This window comes from Camelus ferus, chromosome 15 (assembly GCF_009834535.1).
Source record: "Camelus ferus isolate YT-003-E chromosome 15, BCGSAC_Cfer_1.0, whole genome shotgun sequence".
Taxonomy (NCBI): Eukaryota; Metazoa; Chordata; class Mammalia; order Artiodactyla; family Camelidae; genus Camelus; species Camelus ferus.
The window spans coordinates 21,751,031-21,765,718 of NC_045710.1; the positions used below are offsets into that span (position 1 = coordinate 21,751,031).

General features: G+C 51.3%; 1 protein-coding gene across 3 annotated transcripts in view; it reads right to left on the minus strand.

The window, feature by feature from the left end:
• Positions 1-14,688, minus strand: part of GALNT14 (polypeptide N-acetylgalactosaminyltransferase 14) — a 204,663-nt gene that overhangs the window by 53,376 nt on the left and 136,599 nt on the right. For all 3 annotated transcript variants that reach the window (XM_032497301.1, XM_032497302.1, XM_032497298.1), the window contains exon 3: positions 4,188-4,286. In XM_032497301.1, coding sequence (XP_032353192.1) covers positions 4,188-4,286 — 99 coding nt within the window. The remainder of the gene's footprint in view (positions 1-4,187; positions 4,287-14,688) is intronic.

Below are 14,688 nucleotides of genomic sequence, written 5' to 3' on the forward strand. Positions count from 1 at the left end.
GCAGGTGCTCTGGGTGCCTGGGTTGGCTGGAGAAGGAGAAAGGTCAAGTCCAGCCCAGGGGACCTGGCTCAGTCCAGATGGTCCCCCCAGGCCCTACCGTCTGCACATCCCACTGTCATCCTCACCACCCAGACCCTGGTTGTTTGAGTCTCTCTCCTTTGGTCTCACCAGTTCTTCTGCCAGGACATCTCACCAGTCCCTCTATAGTAAAGTCAAGCCTCCCTTTCCTCCAGGGCCCGGCTTAGCACACACTTTTTCCTTGCCTCACTTCCCCATGGCTGCTCCACACCCTTTCCTTTCGTAGACGCGCGTGGGAGTGAGAGCCCACCTCACGGGTGCGTCCAGGTCACATTCGCTCTGGGAATTATCCCAGAACTGGGTCTTCTAGCCACAGCTCCGCTCTCTGCCAGAGGGCGGCTGCCATCAGTGTCTACACCTTCTGCCTGCTGAGCCCTAACCACGGGCTACCCCCCACCTCCGAGCACCCTGAGAGGTGGCAGGTACGGCAGCGTGGGAGGCCAGGCAGCCTCCTCCATCTACTCCTGTGCGATCCTGTGCATGACGCCAGACTGCTCCCAGCCTTCATTTCCATCTGTAATTACATTTTCCTTGTAAAGGCAGGTGATATTAATACTTGACCTACTTCACAGGCTTTTGTGTGTATGAAATGAGGAAATGCATTTGCGATCGCTTTGTGAACTGCATGGGGCTCTATGCAGGCAGCGTTTATCAAAGGCTCCAGAAATACCAGTAAAATGAAGACCTGAGGCTGGTTGACAGTTGAGTTTAGTCGTTCTGGAATCAGACTGACTTGGGTTCAAGTGCTGTGTCTGTCTGTCCGCCAATCACTAGCTGGAGAACTCCTGTAAGAACTGAGCCGTCAGCACCACAACTTCCTCAGCCCCAGGAAAAGGGCTGAGCACCGTGCCCGGCACACAGCGGCTGCTCTGCAGTCTGGGTATTGATAATCACGATGATCCTGGTTCTCAGAGTGTGATCCCAGAGTCAGCAGCCATCACGTCACCCAGGGACTTGTTAGGGATGTGAATTCTAGACCCTCCCTCTAGACCCACTGAGTCAGAATATCTGCGGAGGGGACTCAAGAAACCATGTTTTAACAAGCCCTCTAGGGGATTCTGATGTCCACTCAAGCTTGAGAGCCAGGGCCTTAGAACCCAGCTGCCCACCTGGGCTGGAGGTGCCTCACAGAACCCGCTGTCACCTGTCCAGGCTCACTCTGCACCAAGCACTCTTCCAAGGCCTTTACCTGCCTGAACTCATTCACCCTTCTCTACAATCGTGTGAGGTAGTTATTATCAGTGGTCTTTGTTTGGCAGAAAAGGAAACTGAGGCAGAGAGGGGAAGGAGATGCCCAGGGTCACACAGCTGGTAAGGGCAGAGCAGGCAAATCTGGCCCCAGAACCCAGTTTCTTAACAGCTGAGCCTGGGAGACTGCTTCTCTCAATCTCAGTTGTTACAAAAAGCAACAGCACGGAGACTTGGGGTGGCAACCGGTCAGTTGTGCACACTCGAGCCCCGAGGGAAGCATGCGGCCGGAGGGTGCCCCAGAAGGAAGGGGACGGCCCTGGGTCTCACAGATGCACTGGGATCCACGGCAACACCAGTCAATTTCAAACACATTTCCTCATTTCATACACACAAACCATTCTTCAGGGCTCTGCTCCGTCCTTAAGTGAGGAAAGTCCCCTAGTTCATCAAGGTTGTGACTCTCTCTCCCTTTCCCCAACACCCACCCACTGTGCCTCTGTCTGGTTCTGAGTGACCCCATGTGTATCTTCCCAGCCCCCAGCCTCCTGGCTAACACAGGAGCTCAGGGGGCAGAGGGCTTGGGCAGGGACAGGCAGAGGGACAAAGGCCTGGCCGGGCGCTGGGTGGGAGGGAGGAGAGGGCAACTCAGTCCTCCCCAGTTCCTAGGGCATCTTTCCTCTGCCAGAGCCTGGAAGCAAAGCCATCAGATTTCTAGAAAGTTAAAGATGAAAGACACCTTAGAAAGAGTCTTTCATCGATGACAAAAGGCAGACAGGAAGTGCTCTCATTCAATTCTTTCTCAGTGGCTAGTGGTTTATTTGTGTGACAGCATAGGGCGTGGACGGAAGGTACGAATTCCCAAGGCAAGTGACACCTGGCCATGGAAGTTCCTGGAAGTAAGCTTCCTTGTCTCCCCCTTGAAATTCACTTCCATCCTACCTGCTAATGATGCTAACACTGGTCTGGTCACACCTGGCTCCTGGGCCCCCATTCTGTTGTTTTTGTGTGTCACACTCAGGTCTAGGCTGCGGGGCGTGGTTCAGAGAGGCAGGAAAGAGATCAGGGCTCTCTCAGCAAAGGGCCCAGCAGAGTCTGGAGTATAGTCTGGTACTTCGTGGGGCCTTCTGAAAAGGGTGGTGTTGATGGGCCCTCAGGCCCCTTCCAGAGGGCAGGGCACCAGGGCCTCAGTGGACAGAGGCTGGGGCTGCACGCTGAGCTGTCTCCCATTCCCACCGAGGAAGTCAGAGACCCGAGTCCTGGCTCCTGCCCTTCCCAGCTCCGTGGCTTTGGCCTCCATTCACCATTTGCCACCGTGGATGCAGGAAACGCCAGGCTGAAGATCATGTGTCTTGGCTGGGCCTTCTCTGCATTTCTAAGAGACACTGTGAAGGCATTTCTAAGAGACACAGTGAAGACACTGTGAAGGACATTCTTCATGAGTGACAGATGGCACCGAAGACGTGGTGCCCACTGTCAGGGCGGGCCTATTGCTGATGTCCTCCCATCCCTGGACAGTCCCGCCTGCCCACAGCCATGCCCATGCGAGAGGGAGAGGGGAAGGTGTGGCTTATTGATGGAAACGACAAGAGATTTTGCTATGCTAGGTTGTACTCTCTTTGGTCCATGTTTAATCTTACCTCCTTCTCTGTGGGATCAGGGGACCATCTGATCAGGATGTGCTAGCAGATCCAGATGGTCTCCAATGGGCTATGTGTCCCAGGTGGGTGGAGGTACCTCGGGCACTTTACCCCAGGGCCAGCCCCTCACCCCAGGGCCAGCCCCTCGCTCTGCTGGAGGCGTGGCTGGGTGCATCCTGGTTCCAACCCCTTCCCCAGGGGTGCTGAAGGCCACCACTGGACTGGCCTTGCCTATTCAGGTTGCTGAGAAGAACTCTGAGATCAAAGAGCAAGGGTCAGAACCCCGCTTCACCAGTGTTAGCTGAGTGACTCGGGGCCTTAATTTTGCATCTTCAGGTCTCAGTTTCCTCAGCTGCAAAGGGGGCACAGCAGTGGCCACTCACCTCCCCAGCTGAGAGCATGAGCCAAGGCGTGTCTACACACCAGGGGACTTAGTGACCAGAGGCTGCTGTGACCACCACCTAAGATGTCCAGTGCTGCTGGCGACTGAGTGAGGAGGGGCAGGCCAGGTGATGTTGGGGGGAGAGGGCTCCAGAGGAGAGGAAGGGGCACAGCATGGGGATGGGGAGCTGAAACAACCAGGGTCTTCTGAGAACGAGGGTGAGGCTTTCCGGGCCAAGTCTCCAGGGCCCCATCTGTGTTGTAAGGGAGGTCTGCTGAGGGCTGGACTGGGACTTCTGCATATGGAAAACTCCCTGCAGGTCCAAGGCCACACACAGCAAGGATATGTCTATCAGAGCAAAGGCATGGCCCAGACTAGGAGCAGAGGGTGGGCAGAGAGGCCCGAGGGGGCACAGGGCTGGAACACAAGGTGATGGCAGAAAAAGCAAACGTTAGCCATCACCTTTAGGCTGCTCTGATTTGCACCATGGCCCCTGGGTGTGTGGGAGGCGGTGGAGAGGCAGACCCCAGTACTACTCCCAGCCTGATGCTGCGGCGGAGTATGTACTCAGCCACAAGGGGACCCAGCTTCCTCGTCAGCTGTGAAAATGAGAAGTAATGTCCTAGAGCAGTGGTTAAGGGCAAGCACTCTGGGACCAAGCATTCTGTGACTCTCAGTGACCTTCTACAAGTCATCTAATGCTCCAGGCCTCTGTCTTTCCTTCTAAGAAATGGGATAATAGCCACCCTCATAGGAGTGTGAGGAGTGACCAGCAGTGGATGTACGTGGAGTGTGCCAAACGGGGCCTAGCAGATACTTAGAGATGCCTGAACGGGTCCCCGGGTGAGCAGGCACACCCTGGCTAAGTGCTGAGGGCTGACAGACGGGAAGGCTCTTACCTGCGGATGGTTCTGAGCAGGGTGGAGCGGGCCTCGTTGTGGAAGGTGATGATGATGCTGGTCGGGGGGAGGTCCTTGCAGTATACAAGCAGCGTGCATCTTGGGGAGGAAAGGCAATGGAACAAGAAGGCCTTTAGAGGCAAAGCAGATCTAAAGGGCTGGAACCAAGAGCACCCCCTGTGTGGACAGATGCCTGGTGTCCAGGTGATGGGGAGCGCCCCAGCTGCATAGCACTGGGTGAGACCCCAGGGCTTCACCTGGCCCTAAGAGGGGTAAGGATGCTCTGAGAATGATTAGAGCTGAATCTCCCCCCACCTCGAGGGAACCTGGGCACGGAGCCAAATTAAGCTGATGTATGGAACATAAATGTGGGACTTTCCACCCACCTGAGTTACTGCACAGTGCTTCCTAGTAGCCACATAAGCCCACCTCCAAGTCTTGGGCTCTGCTGCCCAGTCTGCTGAGGCCTCACCGTGTTCCTGTTCTGGGCCAGCAGCTCCCACACCCCACCCCACCCCACGCCATGCTGACCCCTGACCTCCTGCCACACACACCGAAATCCAGCCTGTTTAAAGAGGCAGAGCCCTAAAACCCAACATACGCAATAACACCCCATCTTGAAAAAGCATTCATTTCCCTGTGTCCAGGATCATTTGTATGACAATTACATCTGGGGTAATTTCAATTTAATACCTCACTGCAAGTGAAAATTGTAGCCCGCAGCTCGGAAATTACGATAATAATGGAAATAAACCCACCAAGTGAGGCTGGTGACACCAGGGGCGATCGCCGGGTAAATGTTTCCTCCTGTTTCTCGCTCTTTCAGGGATATTAAACGAGGAAGTAAATAACAGATGTTTGGAGAGTCAGACATTTCCTCTCTCCATTTTCTAATTTCTTCCCAGGCTTGGGGCTTTTTATCTGGGGCCCGGACACCCAAGGATGGACTACAAGCGGGATGTGAGCTCTCTGAAATCGTTTGCAAAGTTGTATATGCAAATGGTTTTTTGGTTTTTTTTCTGGGAAGATGGTTCATAGTTTCAGCAGATTCTCAAAGAAGTCTGTGGCCTAAAACACTTAAGGACCTCAGTCCTAGGCCAACGAGCCTGACGTCCCTTTGGCCTCCCTGATAATTCTGAACACTCTTTCCTACAAGAGCAACACTGAATAAAGGCCCCAGGGGAAGAGACAGTGGAAGGTACATTATGACCTTCAGGCCTTCCTGTGTAGCCCCCACACAGATAATTTCTCACCCCATTACATCAGCTCCACCTACTAGTAAACCCTCCCTGGGGGCCCAGCTCAGAGAGTCTTTACTCCTCTGGGGGGTCCCTGAAGCAGCCTCCTCACCAGCCTTCCTGCCTCTGCCCTCTGTTCTGTGCCCCCGCCAGTCATGTCCAGTCCACCACACAGCTCTGCCAGGGCCTTCCCCTGGCTGGAAGCCTTTGGTGGCCCCTCAGGTAGAAAGTCCAAACTCCCTATCACAATGGCAGCTTCATTTGCTGCCATAACTCTCTGCCACTGCTCCCACTATTACTTCTGCATGGAGCAGTGTCCTCTCTCTTTTCTCTACTTGAACTCCTACTCATCCTTCAAGACCTAGAGCAAATATCCCATCTTCTGGGAACATGTTCCATACTCCCCCAGGTAAGTAATGTCCTTTGTGCTCCCATAATTCTGTACATATCTCTGTTCTGGCACTTCTCAAGATGGACTGTCTCCCCCAGTTGACTATGAGTTCCTTGAGGAAAGGACCTTTGTCTAGCTCCATGTCCCTAGAACAAGAATTAAGTATACCAGATCCCCATTCATGGAGACAGAGAGAAAGAAATTCAGGAAATGTATTCCTAGGTCAGCTGACGACTTAGCTGTTTATGGTTTTAAAAGGTGCTGTAACCAGATGGCTTCCAAAGATTCTCACCTACTGGTCCTCATGCTTTGTATCCTTCTGTCCCTCGTGGGATCAGGGCAAACTTGTATGAGTAATAGAATGCGATGGAAATGAGTGTGGGACTTCCAAGGCTAAGTCACAAAAGCACTGTAGGCCCTGCCTCGGCCCCTCGGGGGGAGCCAGCTGCCGTGCCATGAGGACACTCAAGCAGCGCTGTGGGGAGACTCTGGCGTGTGGAGGAACAGCGGCCTCCTGCCCACAGCCAGTCTGAATGAGCCACTTCGGCAGTGAGTCCACCAATTCCAGTCAAGCCATCAGATGACAGCAGTTCCAGCGGCTCCAAGACAAAACTGCCCAGCCAAGATGCTCCGAATTCTGACCCACACAGACTACAAAGATGATCATGGTTCCTGCTGTTTTAAGCCACTAAGGTTTGGGGGTGATATGTTGTGCATTAAATAAGCATTATAAAAGGGTAAAGAAAATGTCTTGAAATAGCCCCCCAGTGAGAAGAGGCCTTGGACTTGCTTATCTTCAGACACAGACCTGAGTCTAAGTTGGGAGCAGTGGGGAGGGAGGAAGGCAGGTGGCTAGGGGAAGGTGGACTTGGGGTCAGGGGGATCCATCAATTGGTGTGCTGCAGGGTCCGTGGGGGCATGGAGGGGCTTGGAGGGGCCCAGGCAGAGAGGCAGGCAGTAGTGAGCATGGTCACCGCCAGAAGGAATGCGGTGGATGTCAGGGAGCAAAAGGACAATCATGTGTCTCTTCACAGGAAGGTGAGAAAGCAGAGAGCTTAGCAGAACCTCCTTGTCTCCACCAGAGAAGGGGCGAAAACATGGATGAGCAGAATGACCGAGAAGGTCGCACTGCCCGGGTTGTGCCAAGGGTCAAGCAGGACCCCATGCTGGAGACGGCTTTCTGTTCCACACCCTGGGAAGGAACGACATCCCAAGTCCCAGCTTTTGTGAGGTAAGTTATTCGGGGGCAAGTTGGTGCAGGAGGTACTGGGAGTTATCTGTTTAGAGAGCTTTTGGGGACAGGGACACTCTTCCTGCCTTAGAAGCATCCAGCTGGACAGCAGGTGTATGGCCGCACAGGGACCGGCAGTGTGCACACACGTGGTGCTGGGAGAGCAGAGGGAGGGGGGCCTCCACCTGGGGTGCTGATGAAGAAGGCTTTATGGAGAAGGAGGTGCTGAATCTCACAGGGTGAGGTAGGAACGGATGGATGGAAATGGGGTATGGCATCCCCATCACAGCACAGTTCTGGGCCCTCAGGCTGGGTGCCGAGTGAATATTCTGTTCACAGAATACTGGCCTGGGTGTCTGGATACCATTGACCATCTGCGAGACAGTGGGCAAACCACCCACCTCTCCAGGCTGCTGTCTGCTCATCTGTAAAACAGCGGCTGGGCCCAAGGCTCTCCTGCTAAAGTTCTCAGAGCATCAGTTATCAGAAGCCTTGATTGTAGCTGACATCCAATAAGCGTGGTTGATTTGAACGAAATATCGCAAAGCCCATTCTGCAGCTGAGGCTCCACTGTGTGGCTGGACACCCGAATTTACTTTTCTAAGCCTCATTTAGTTTTTTCATCTGGGAAGTCGGAGACAATAATTTTGAACTTGTCGATTCCTCCCCTAGATTATTACCATGCTAGGTAATAATAGATGCTTGACAAATAGTAACTACCAATGTTTTTAACATCAAGTTCAAATCTGCAGACTCCTCCTCCCAGTGGGTGGAGCCATATCTTGCATGGGCTGGAAAGGCATCTTTGGTGAGTGGTTCTGCCCTGTCCAATGGTGGGTGAGGGGCCCAGAGAGGCAAGAGGAGAACAGAGCAAAGAGTGAAGCACCAGTGTTTTAAAGGCAGTGGGGCTGTGATGTCGAATCTGCTGAAAACTGGCTGTGGGCATGTCCTTTACATTTTCTGAGCCTCAATGTTGTCACCTGTAAAATGAGCACAAATACCTCCTTTTCAGGCTTGTTTGTGAAGACTGCAGAGAATGCTGGCAAAACTCCCGGAGTTTCATAGCTGATGAGTAAATGGTGGCGAGAATGATTATTATCACAACCATATAGTGGCTGGACCAGCCTCCAGGCAATGTTCAGTGCTTCTGGACTAGAACTACAAAGTCAGAGTTCAGAAAAGGAAGGGGCTTGGAGATGACCCAGTCCAATGTCCTAAACTGGGCAGAACTTGGTGGCATAACAGGCATGAGCTAGAGCCCGGGTTGCTATGCTCCTGGGCATTGCCCCCTCCAGCCTCATGCTCCTGGGGGATAAAGGACAGGGGGCTCTTCCTCGAGGCTGAGCAGAGTCCAATAAGCACCTCCCATGTGCAGAGGCCCAGGGAGGGCAGGCCGGCAGCAGGAAAGTGCCTCATAGCTCCGAAGCATGGGCATCCCCACTCCTGGCATTTGGCAGTATCTCCTCCGACCCCAGCTCACAGTTCACGGTGCCTGGACGCATCCTTGTCTCCTCTGACCCTCACAACAGCCTCTGAGAACCTGTACTCCACAGATAAGAAGAACTGAGGCTCAGAATCTCACTCAAGGTCACATACCTGGTGAGTGGCTGAGATGAGTGTTTCCACGACTTCTAACATGGGATTGGTCTCTACTGTCAGGCTGTGAACTCACCCTGGTTAGGGCACAGGAGTCCGAGGGGTTGATACTGGGCAGATCTGCCCTTCAAGGCCCAGGGGACCACAGCCCTGCTTAGGGATGAGCCCTGCTCACTGACAGTAACAAGGCCATGGGGCCAGGAAAAAATCTTAACACTGGCTGCAGTGAGGAGAGTTGGCTTGGCCTGTTTATGGGCTTTCTGTGAGAGGATCTAAAAGAGTCATCAAACAGTAGGATCTATTAGGGGCACCCGGGGAATGAAAAAGGCTGCCAACACTGAGATCTGGCGCCGGCAGACAGTCGAGAAAGCAGGTTGATAATTTATTAAAGATTCAGGGGTTTTACTGGAAAGAAGAGCTGGTAAGCAGGAAAGATGGGGGTGGGGGTGGAGCCAGGAGGAAGCGGGGGACCACCGCTGTGTGCGGAGACAGATGCCAGCCCCAGGCTGCTGTCCTGACTGCCACAGCAGCTCCTGAATAATGCACGCTCCTCTGAGTTGATTTTCCACGTGTAGTTTCATATTTTTTTTAAAAGAAAGTTTCAACTAAGGTTTAATTCCCCCAAGTTCAGGTGGGTCCCACAGTGCTTCCTAATCATCAATTTTTCAAGTGTTCAGTGTCATTTATTGGCCAAGGATGCTTCCAGAGAGGTTTTCTGAGATGCTAACCCCTGGCACAAGGTGGAAGCTTCCGTATTCCATCTATTTCTGTCTCTCCACCAGCCAATCACTGCTCTGCCGCCCACCACGCCCTGTCCCTGTACCTGAACAGGTGCCAACGCGGGCATATTGGAAACATACCAAGCGAAGATGGCTGTTAGTTATCAGAGAAATGTAATGCTGTGCACATGCCTTTTATTTTATTGCACAAGTCCATTAAACTGGCAGTGGACGTAAACAGAGGGCTATGATGACCACCATCATCCCCATTTTATCACTGGGCAACAGGGCTCCCGCTGGGCCAGTGGCGTTCCTGCTGGGGCTGCGACCCAGGTCCTCTACGTCCTATACACCTGGTCCTCCTCCTACAGCATGTCACCCTTACAGAAGAAAAGACGTGGTCCTAAATGATAAACATTCAGGATTTCATTCTGGAGTATAAACATCGGTGGGAGTGATGGAGAGGCACACTCGATAACTTGGAAGCAGAGAGGAGAGTGTAATTATTATTACTAGTATGTCCAGAAATGATAATGGCTCTGTATCTGGAAAGCAAACTCCTGAAGGAGGGGCTCTGGTGTCCTTCGAGCAGAGACTGAGGGCAATTAGAGTAAAAGGAGAGGTCAGGCTAATACACAGCAGGACATAGTAGAAATCAAACAGGCCTGGGGTGGTACCCTGGGCAGGCCCTTTCTCACTTCAGTGACGAAACTATCCACTTCAGGGAAGGTTTTTAAATGACTACTTAGTGATCCCTGCTGCCAGGTGCTGTACTGAGCATGTCGCATATTTAATACTCACAGTAACCCTGTGGGGGGTAGGGCACTGTTTAATGGATTCACTCAAGAGGAGACTAAGGCACAGGGAGATAAGTAACTCACTGCAGCTAGTGAGCCCAGGCCTGCTGCACATCCTTGTCACCAAGCCACCACCTCTCCATGCCAGCACTTTTCCTAGCACCAGTGTATCCGTAAGCTGCCAGCTGTCGCCAGGTCTACTCTGTGCCCTGCACACCGTGTAGATCCCTATGTGACTCACACCACCCCAAGAAGCAGCCTCCACCGAGCTCTAGAACCCAGCAGTTGCAGCGACCAGCCCAGAAGGGAGGGACAGGCTGCCTGCGGTTCCTGGGTAGCGACAGGAAGACAGGGAAACCGCTGGCTGAGCTGCCAAGGGAACATCCTACGAGGGGCTCCCACTTACTGCCCAGATGGAGCCTGCAAGGGTGGGTGCAGGGGTGATTTCAACAAGGTGCTAGGAAGCATGGTTTGTGAACCTCTGTTTCTAGATGGAATGCTGCAGCCCATTCTTCCTATTCCTGCAGGTCCAGCACCCACTCCAGAGGCCAGACCCAGGCAGAGAGAACGCATGGGTTATCTTCTCTGCATATACCATCTGTCTGAGCTCTACAATCACAAAGGCCGAGGGAAACAGGTGTAAGATGTAAGGGGGGCTGGGGGGATGGGGCTGGTTTCCTGGGAGAACACTTTCCCCAAGGGAGTGACAATCTGGATTTCTGTGCAGGTGGGTGAGGCACAGGCTTCCCTCCCTCCCCACTCCCATCATCTCTGTCTCACTGTGCCCTCGCGCTAGCACAGAAGAGGTTCCACTGAGACTACACTGCCACCAACACCCACCCCAAAGCCAACGTGTGTGAGGAAGAAAGGTGTGAGGGGAAAATCTCTTGGACCAGTGACCTTTCCAGAATGTCATTTCCCTCAGGACAGGGACCGTGAACTTGCTGCCAGTTTTTAGAAGCCCAGATTTCTTTTTTGGAGCTGAGAACACCTAATACATTCCCAGTTTAGTTCTACGTAAGGAAGCCTACTCTCAGCTTAGGAGAAAAGGAAGATGACTGAAAACTACAAAATGCCAAATCTGTGACTGGCCTTTCCATTCAAACTCGACTCTTCAGGAGAGAAAAACACAAGCAGTAGAAAAAGTATGACAGCTGTAAAACCAGAAATTCCTTTTAATCTCATTTCATGGGCAACACTGATACACTGTAAGGCATGAAATTTTTATTTCATGTCAATTTCACTGGGATTTCACATGCAGATTAATTTGTTCATCCACATAAACATATACGGCTCCTGTATTTTGCCTCAACAGCCACCCTTACTTAATATTATAGAAATCCTGCATCTCATAAAGACACTTAAATTAACAGTGAGACCTGCTATTTCATTACACTGCCACATTTTGAATTGCTGAGCATGTTATTAAATTCTAGTATCCTGGGAAGGGGATAAGTGGGCCAGGGCAGGGAATGAACTGCTTAGGAGCTTGGCTGGGCTCGGTGGTGGGTAGCTGATGGCCCCCAGTCCCCACCTCCTTGTGGAATCGCATCCCTTTGAGTGTGGATTGAATCTGGTGACTTGCTTCTAAGGAACAGACTGCAGCTAGAGAGAGAAGATGTCACTCCTGTGATCAGGTCACAAGATAGCAACTTCTGTCTTTTTGGCTTGTACACTCTGCTGAAGCAAGCTGCCACAACGGGGAGCCCCACATGGCAAGGAACTAGGTGTGGCCTCTGGTCAACAGCCCCAGGAGGGACTGAATCCTGCCAACAACCATGTCCGTGAGCTTGGAAGAGCCTTCTCCCCAACACTTACCCCAAGATGCCTGCAGCCCCAGCGGACACCTCGAACGCTGCCTGTGAGAGACCCTGAAGGAAAGGACCATTGAATTCCTGACCCACGAAACTGTGAGATGATAAACATTATTTTAAGCCACTAAGTTTTGTGGTAATTTGTTAAGCAGCACAGACAATGAATACAGGAACACTTAGCTCCTGAAAAAACAAGTCCCCCAGGGTTTCTCACTCCCCTAGGGTCCCAGGTAAATTCTCTCTGGTCCTTGGTGGAACAGCTATGCAAAGGCATCACGACTCCCCCACATGGAGCTCCAGAGCTCCCACCGGACCCTTCATTCCTGCTCTAGTGGTCTCCATCCCTCAAGATGTTGCTGGGTATGGGAAGCCTTTGGTCCCTACATACAGATGAAAGTTCTTTAGGAGTATCTTTAGGGGTTGTTCTTATTTCTCCCATGGGTGGTGCGTACCTAGGACCTTCCACATGCATACAAGAAAAGTTCATTCATTTCATGCAATGCATGTCGCAGGGCTTTAAGGCTTGATTCTCTTGCACAAGTGCAGTTAAGAAAGGTTGACCTAGATAGCATCACAGACGTTCCTCCATTCCTTGAACACAAGGCCATTTGGCAAAGGACCTGGTCTCGGGGTGGGTCTATTTAGGCCAAAAATACATTCACTTGTACCATCACCATGTTCTTGGTTCAGTCTATCTGCAATTCACTTCCTGCTCCTCAGAGGACCTTTTGGACTTCTTAGCCACCTACTTCCAGTAGCATCAGATTTCTAAGAAAACCTCCATCTTGACAATTTTAGAGTACTTCCACTATGATTATTCATTGCAGGCTGTATATTAAAATAATGACCCCAGAACTCAGCTCTGCAAGCTCATTTTACTGGCAATTTAAGGATGCCCCAACAAGTCTTTGCTGATAAACTGGGAAGCTAACTGGGGAAGGCAGATACTATGATGTAAGGCGCCATGTCGTCTGGAGTCCCCTAAAGCCTCAGGCTTTGCCTCTATTTTGGCTCCATACAAACTCCTGGGTTGCTGCAATACTGGACTGAAAGCGACCACAGAGATCATCTGGTTAGCCTGTCCCCGTATTGTGAGCTGCTGGAAGTATCTCCAGAAATCTGTGCACGCTTTGTGAATAAAGTCTACAAGAGTTAAACAGGTTTGGCACATGAGAAATACTGGAAAAATACCAGATTACCATCTTGGTGATCCACCAATACACACTGACACAGTTAATGAGACTCTTCCACTTCTGAGACTTCCACTAGCCCCTTGCTTACCAAGCTCTGACTGCAAACCCTGCCCGACAATCCCTTGCATACAATGGACACTCAAATATTTACAGGATATACATTGACTCAAGCCTACCACTTAACATCCTACCAAACAGAATTTTGTAGGACACAGGTTTAAAAAACATTGATGCCAGCTGCTTCCTTTTTTAAAGATGTGCAAACTAGATCCCAGAAGAGTGAGTGAACTGACCTGCCAAGGTCACCCTGCTAATTATAGTGGCCAAGCTAAGATCTCCTAGCTCTTGGCTACTGAACTTGCTGTTTTCTTAAAACACTCAGGCTTGCGGGGTTGGGGGAGGCATGTCAGATTGTTTAGAGGCCCCAGACCCCAGTCCACATCGGGCTACTAGCCACCTCTGCTTTTCTGTCCCCTTGTGCCATCCTCTCCCCTCAAAATACTACCACCAAGGTCCCTATTACTTCTCTATGATGCTAGATCAGTCTTTATCTTGCTTGACATCTCTGTAGTAGCTAATGCTGAGGGTCATACATTTCATTAAATGTTTCGATTCTTTGCTCCTGGCTTTGGTAAAATCACCCTAGCATAGCTCCCCTCTTCTTAGGCTGTTTCTTCTTGGTTTTCCTTTTCTTTCTTTCCTCTGAAACTTTGGTGTTTCCCTCGATTCTCTCCTAAGCCATCCTCTTCTCAGTCTTCCTTCTCTTTAGATTATCTTACTTGTTTAGAAGTCCTTCAATTTCCCATCTGTTTGCGATGACCCAACCCCTAACCTTCATCTGATGAGCATCTTCTCTTGAATGACCTCTTCATCCACTCTCTGCCTCCCACACCTCGCCCAAGACTGCTGACCCTTCTGTGTTCCCCAGCTCACCATCTACCAGGTGCCCAAACCCAAGAGATATTCTCAAATCCTGCCTCTCCCTCCTTGACACACAATCTCACTAAACTGAGTCCTGTCAATCCTTCTTACTTATCTCTCCAACTGGCTGTTTCTCTGTATTCCCATCATGTCTTCGCTGGATTACTGCAGCAACTTTCTAGCTAACTTTATCCCTTCCAATCTATTCTGCACACAGCTAGAATGATCTTTCCAAATTGCCAATCTTTAACATGTTTCAACACTGCCCAGTTGCTCACAAAATAAAGTTGAAACTCCTAATCACAGCTTACTATCCTTAGTGACCTGGCACCATTTCTGACTTCTCCCTTCACATCCTCCAAGTTCTGGCCACATGCTGTCTCACCTGCTTTCTCCCTCTGGACCTCTGCAGGCACTGTCTCCCTCCCATGCAGCTGAAGTGCACTCTCCTCTCTTCTAAGACCTGAATATTTTCTCCTCTTCTCATTCTGGCTTGGAAGGTACTTCCCCTGGGAAGCATTTCTTGATCCCCCAAGGCATTTCTAATCTGCTCCCCCTAGGACCCTGCATTCACTCCACCACTGCAGTTTATTACAAGCAT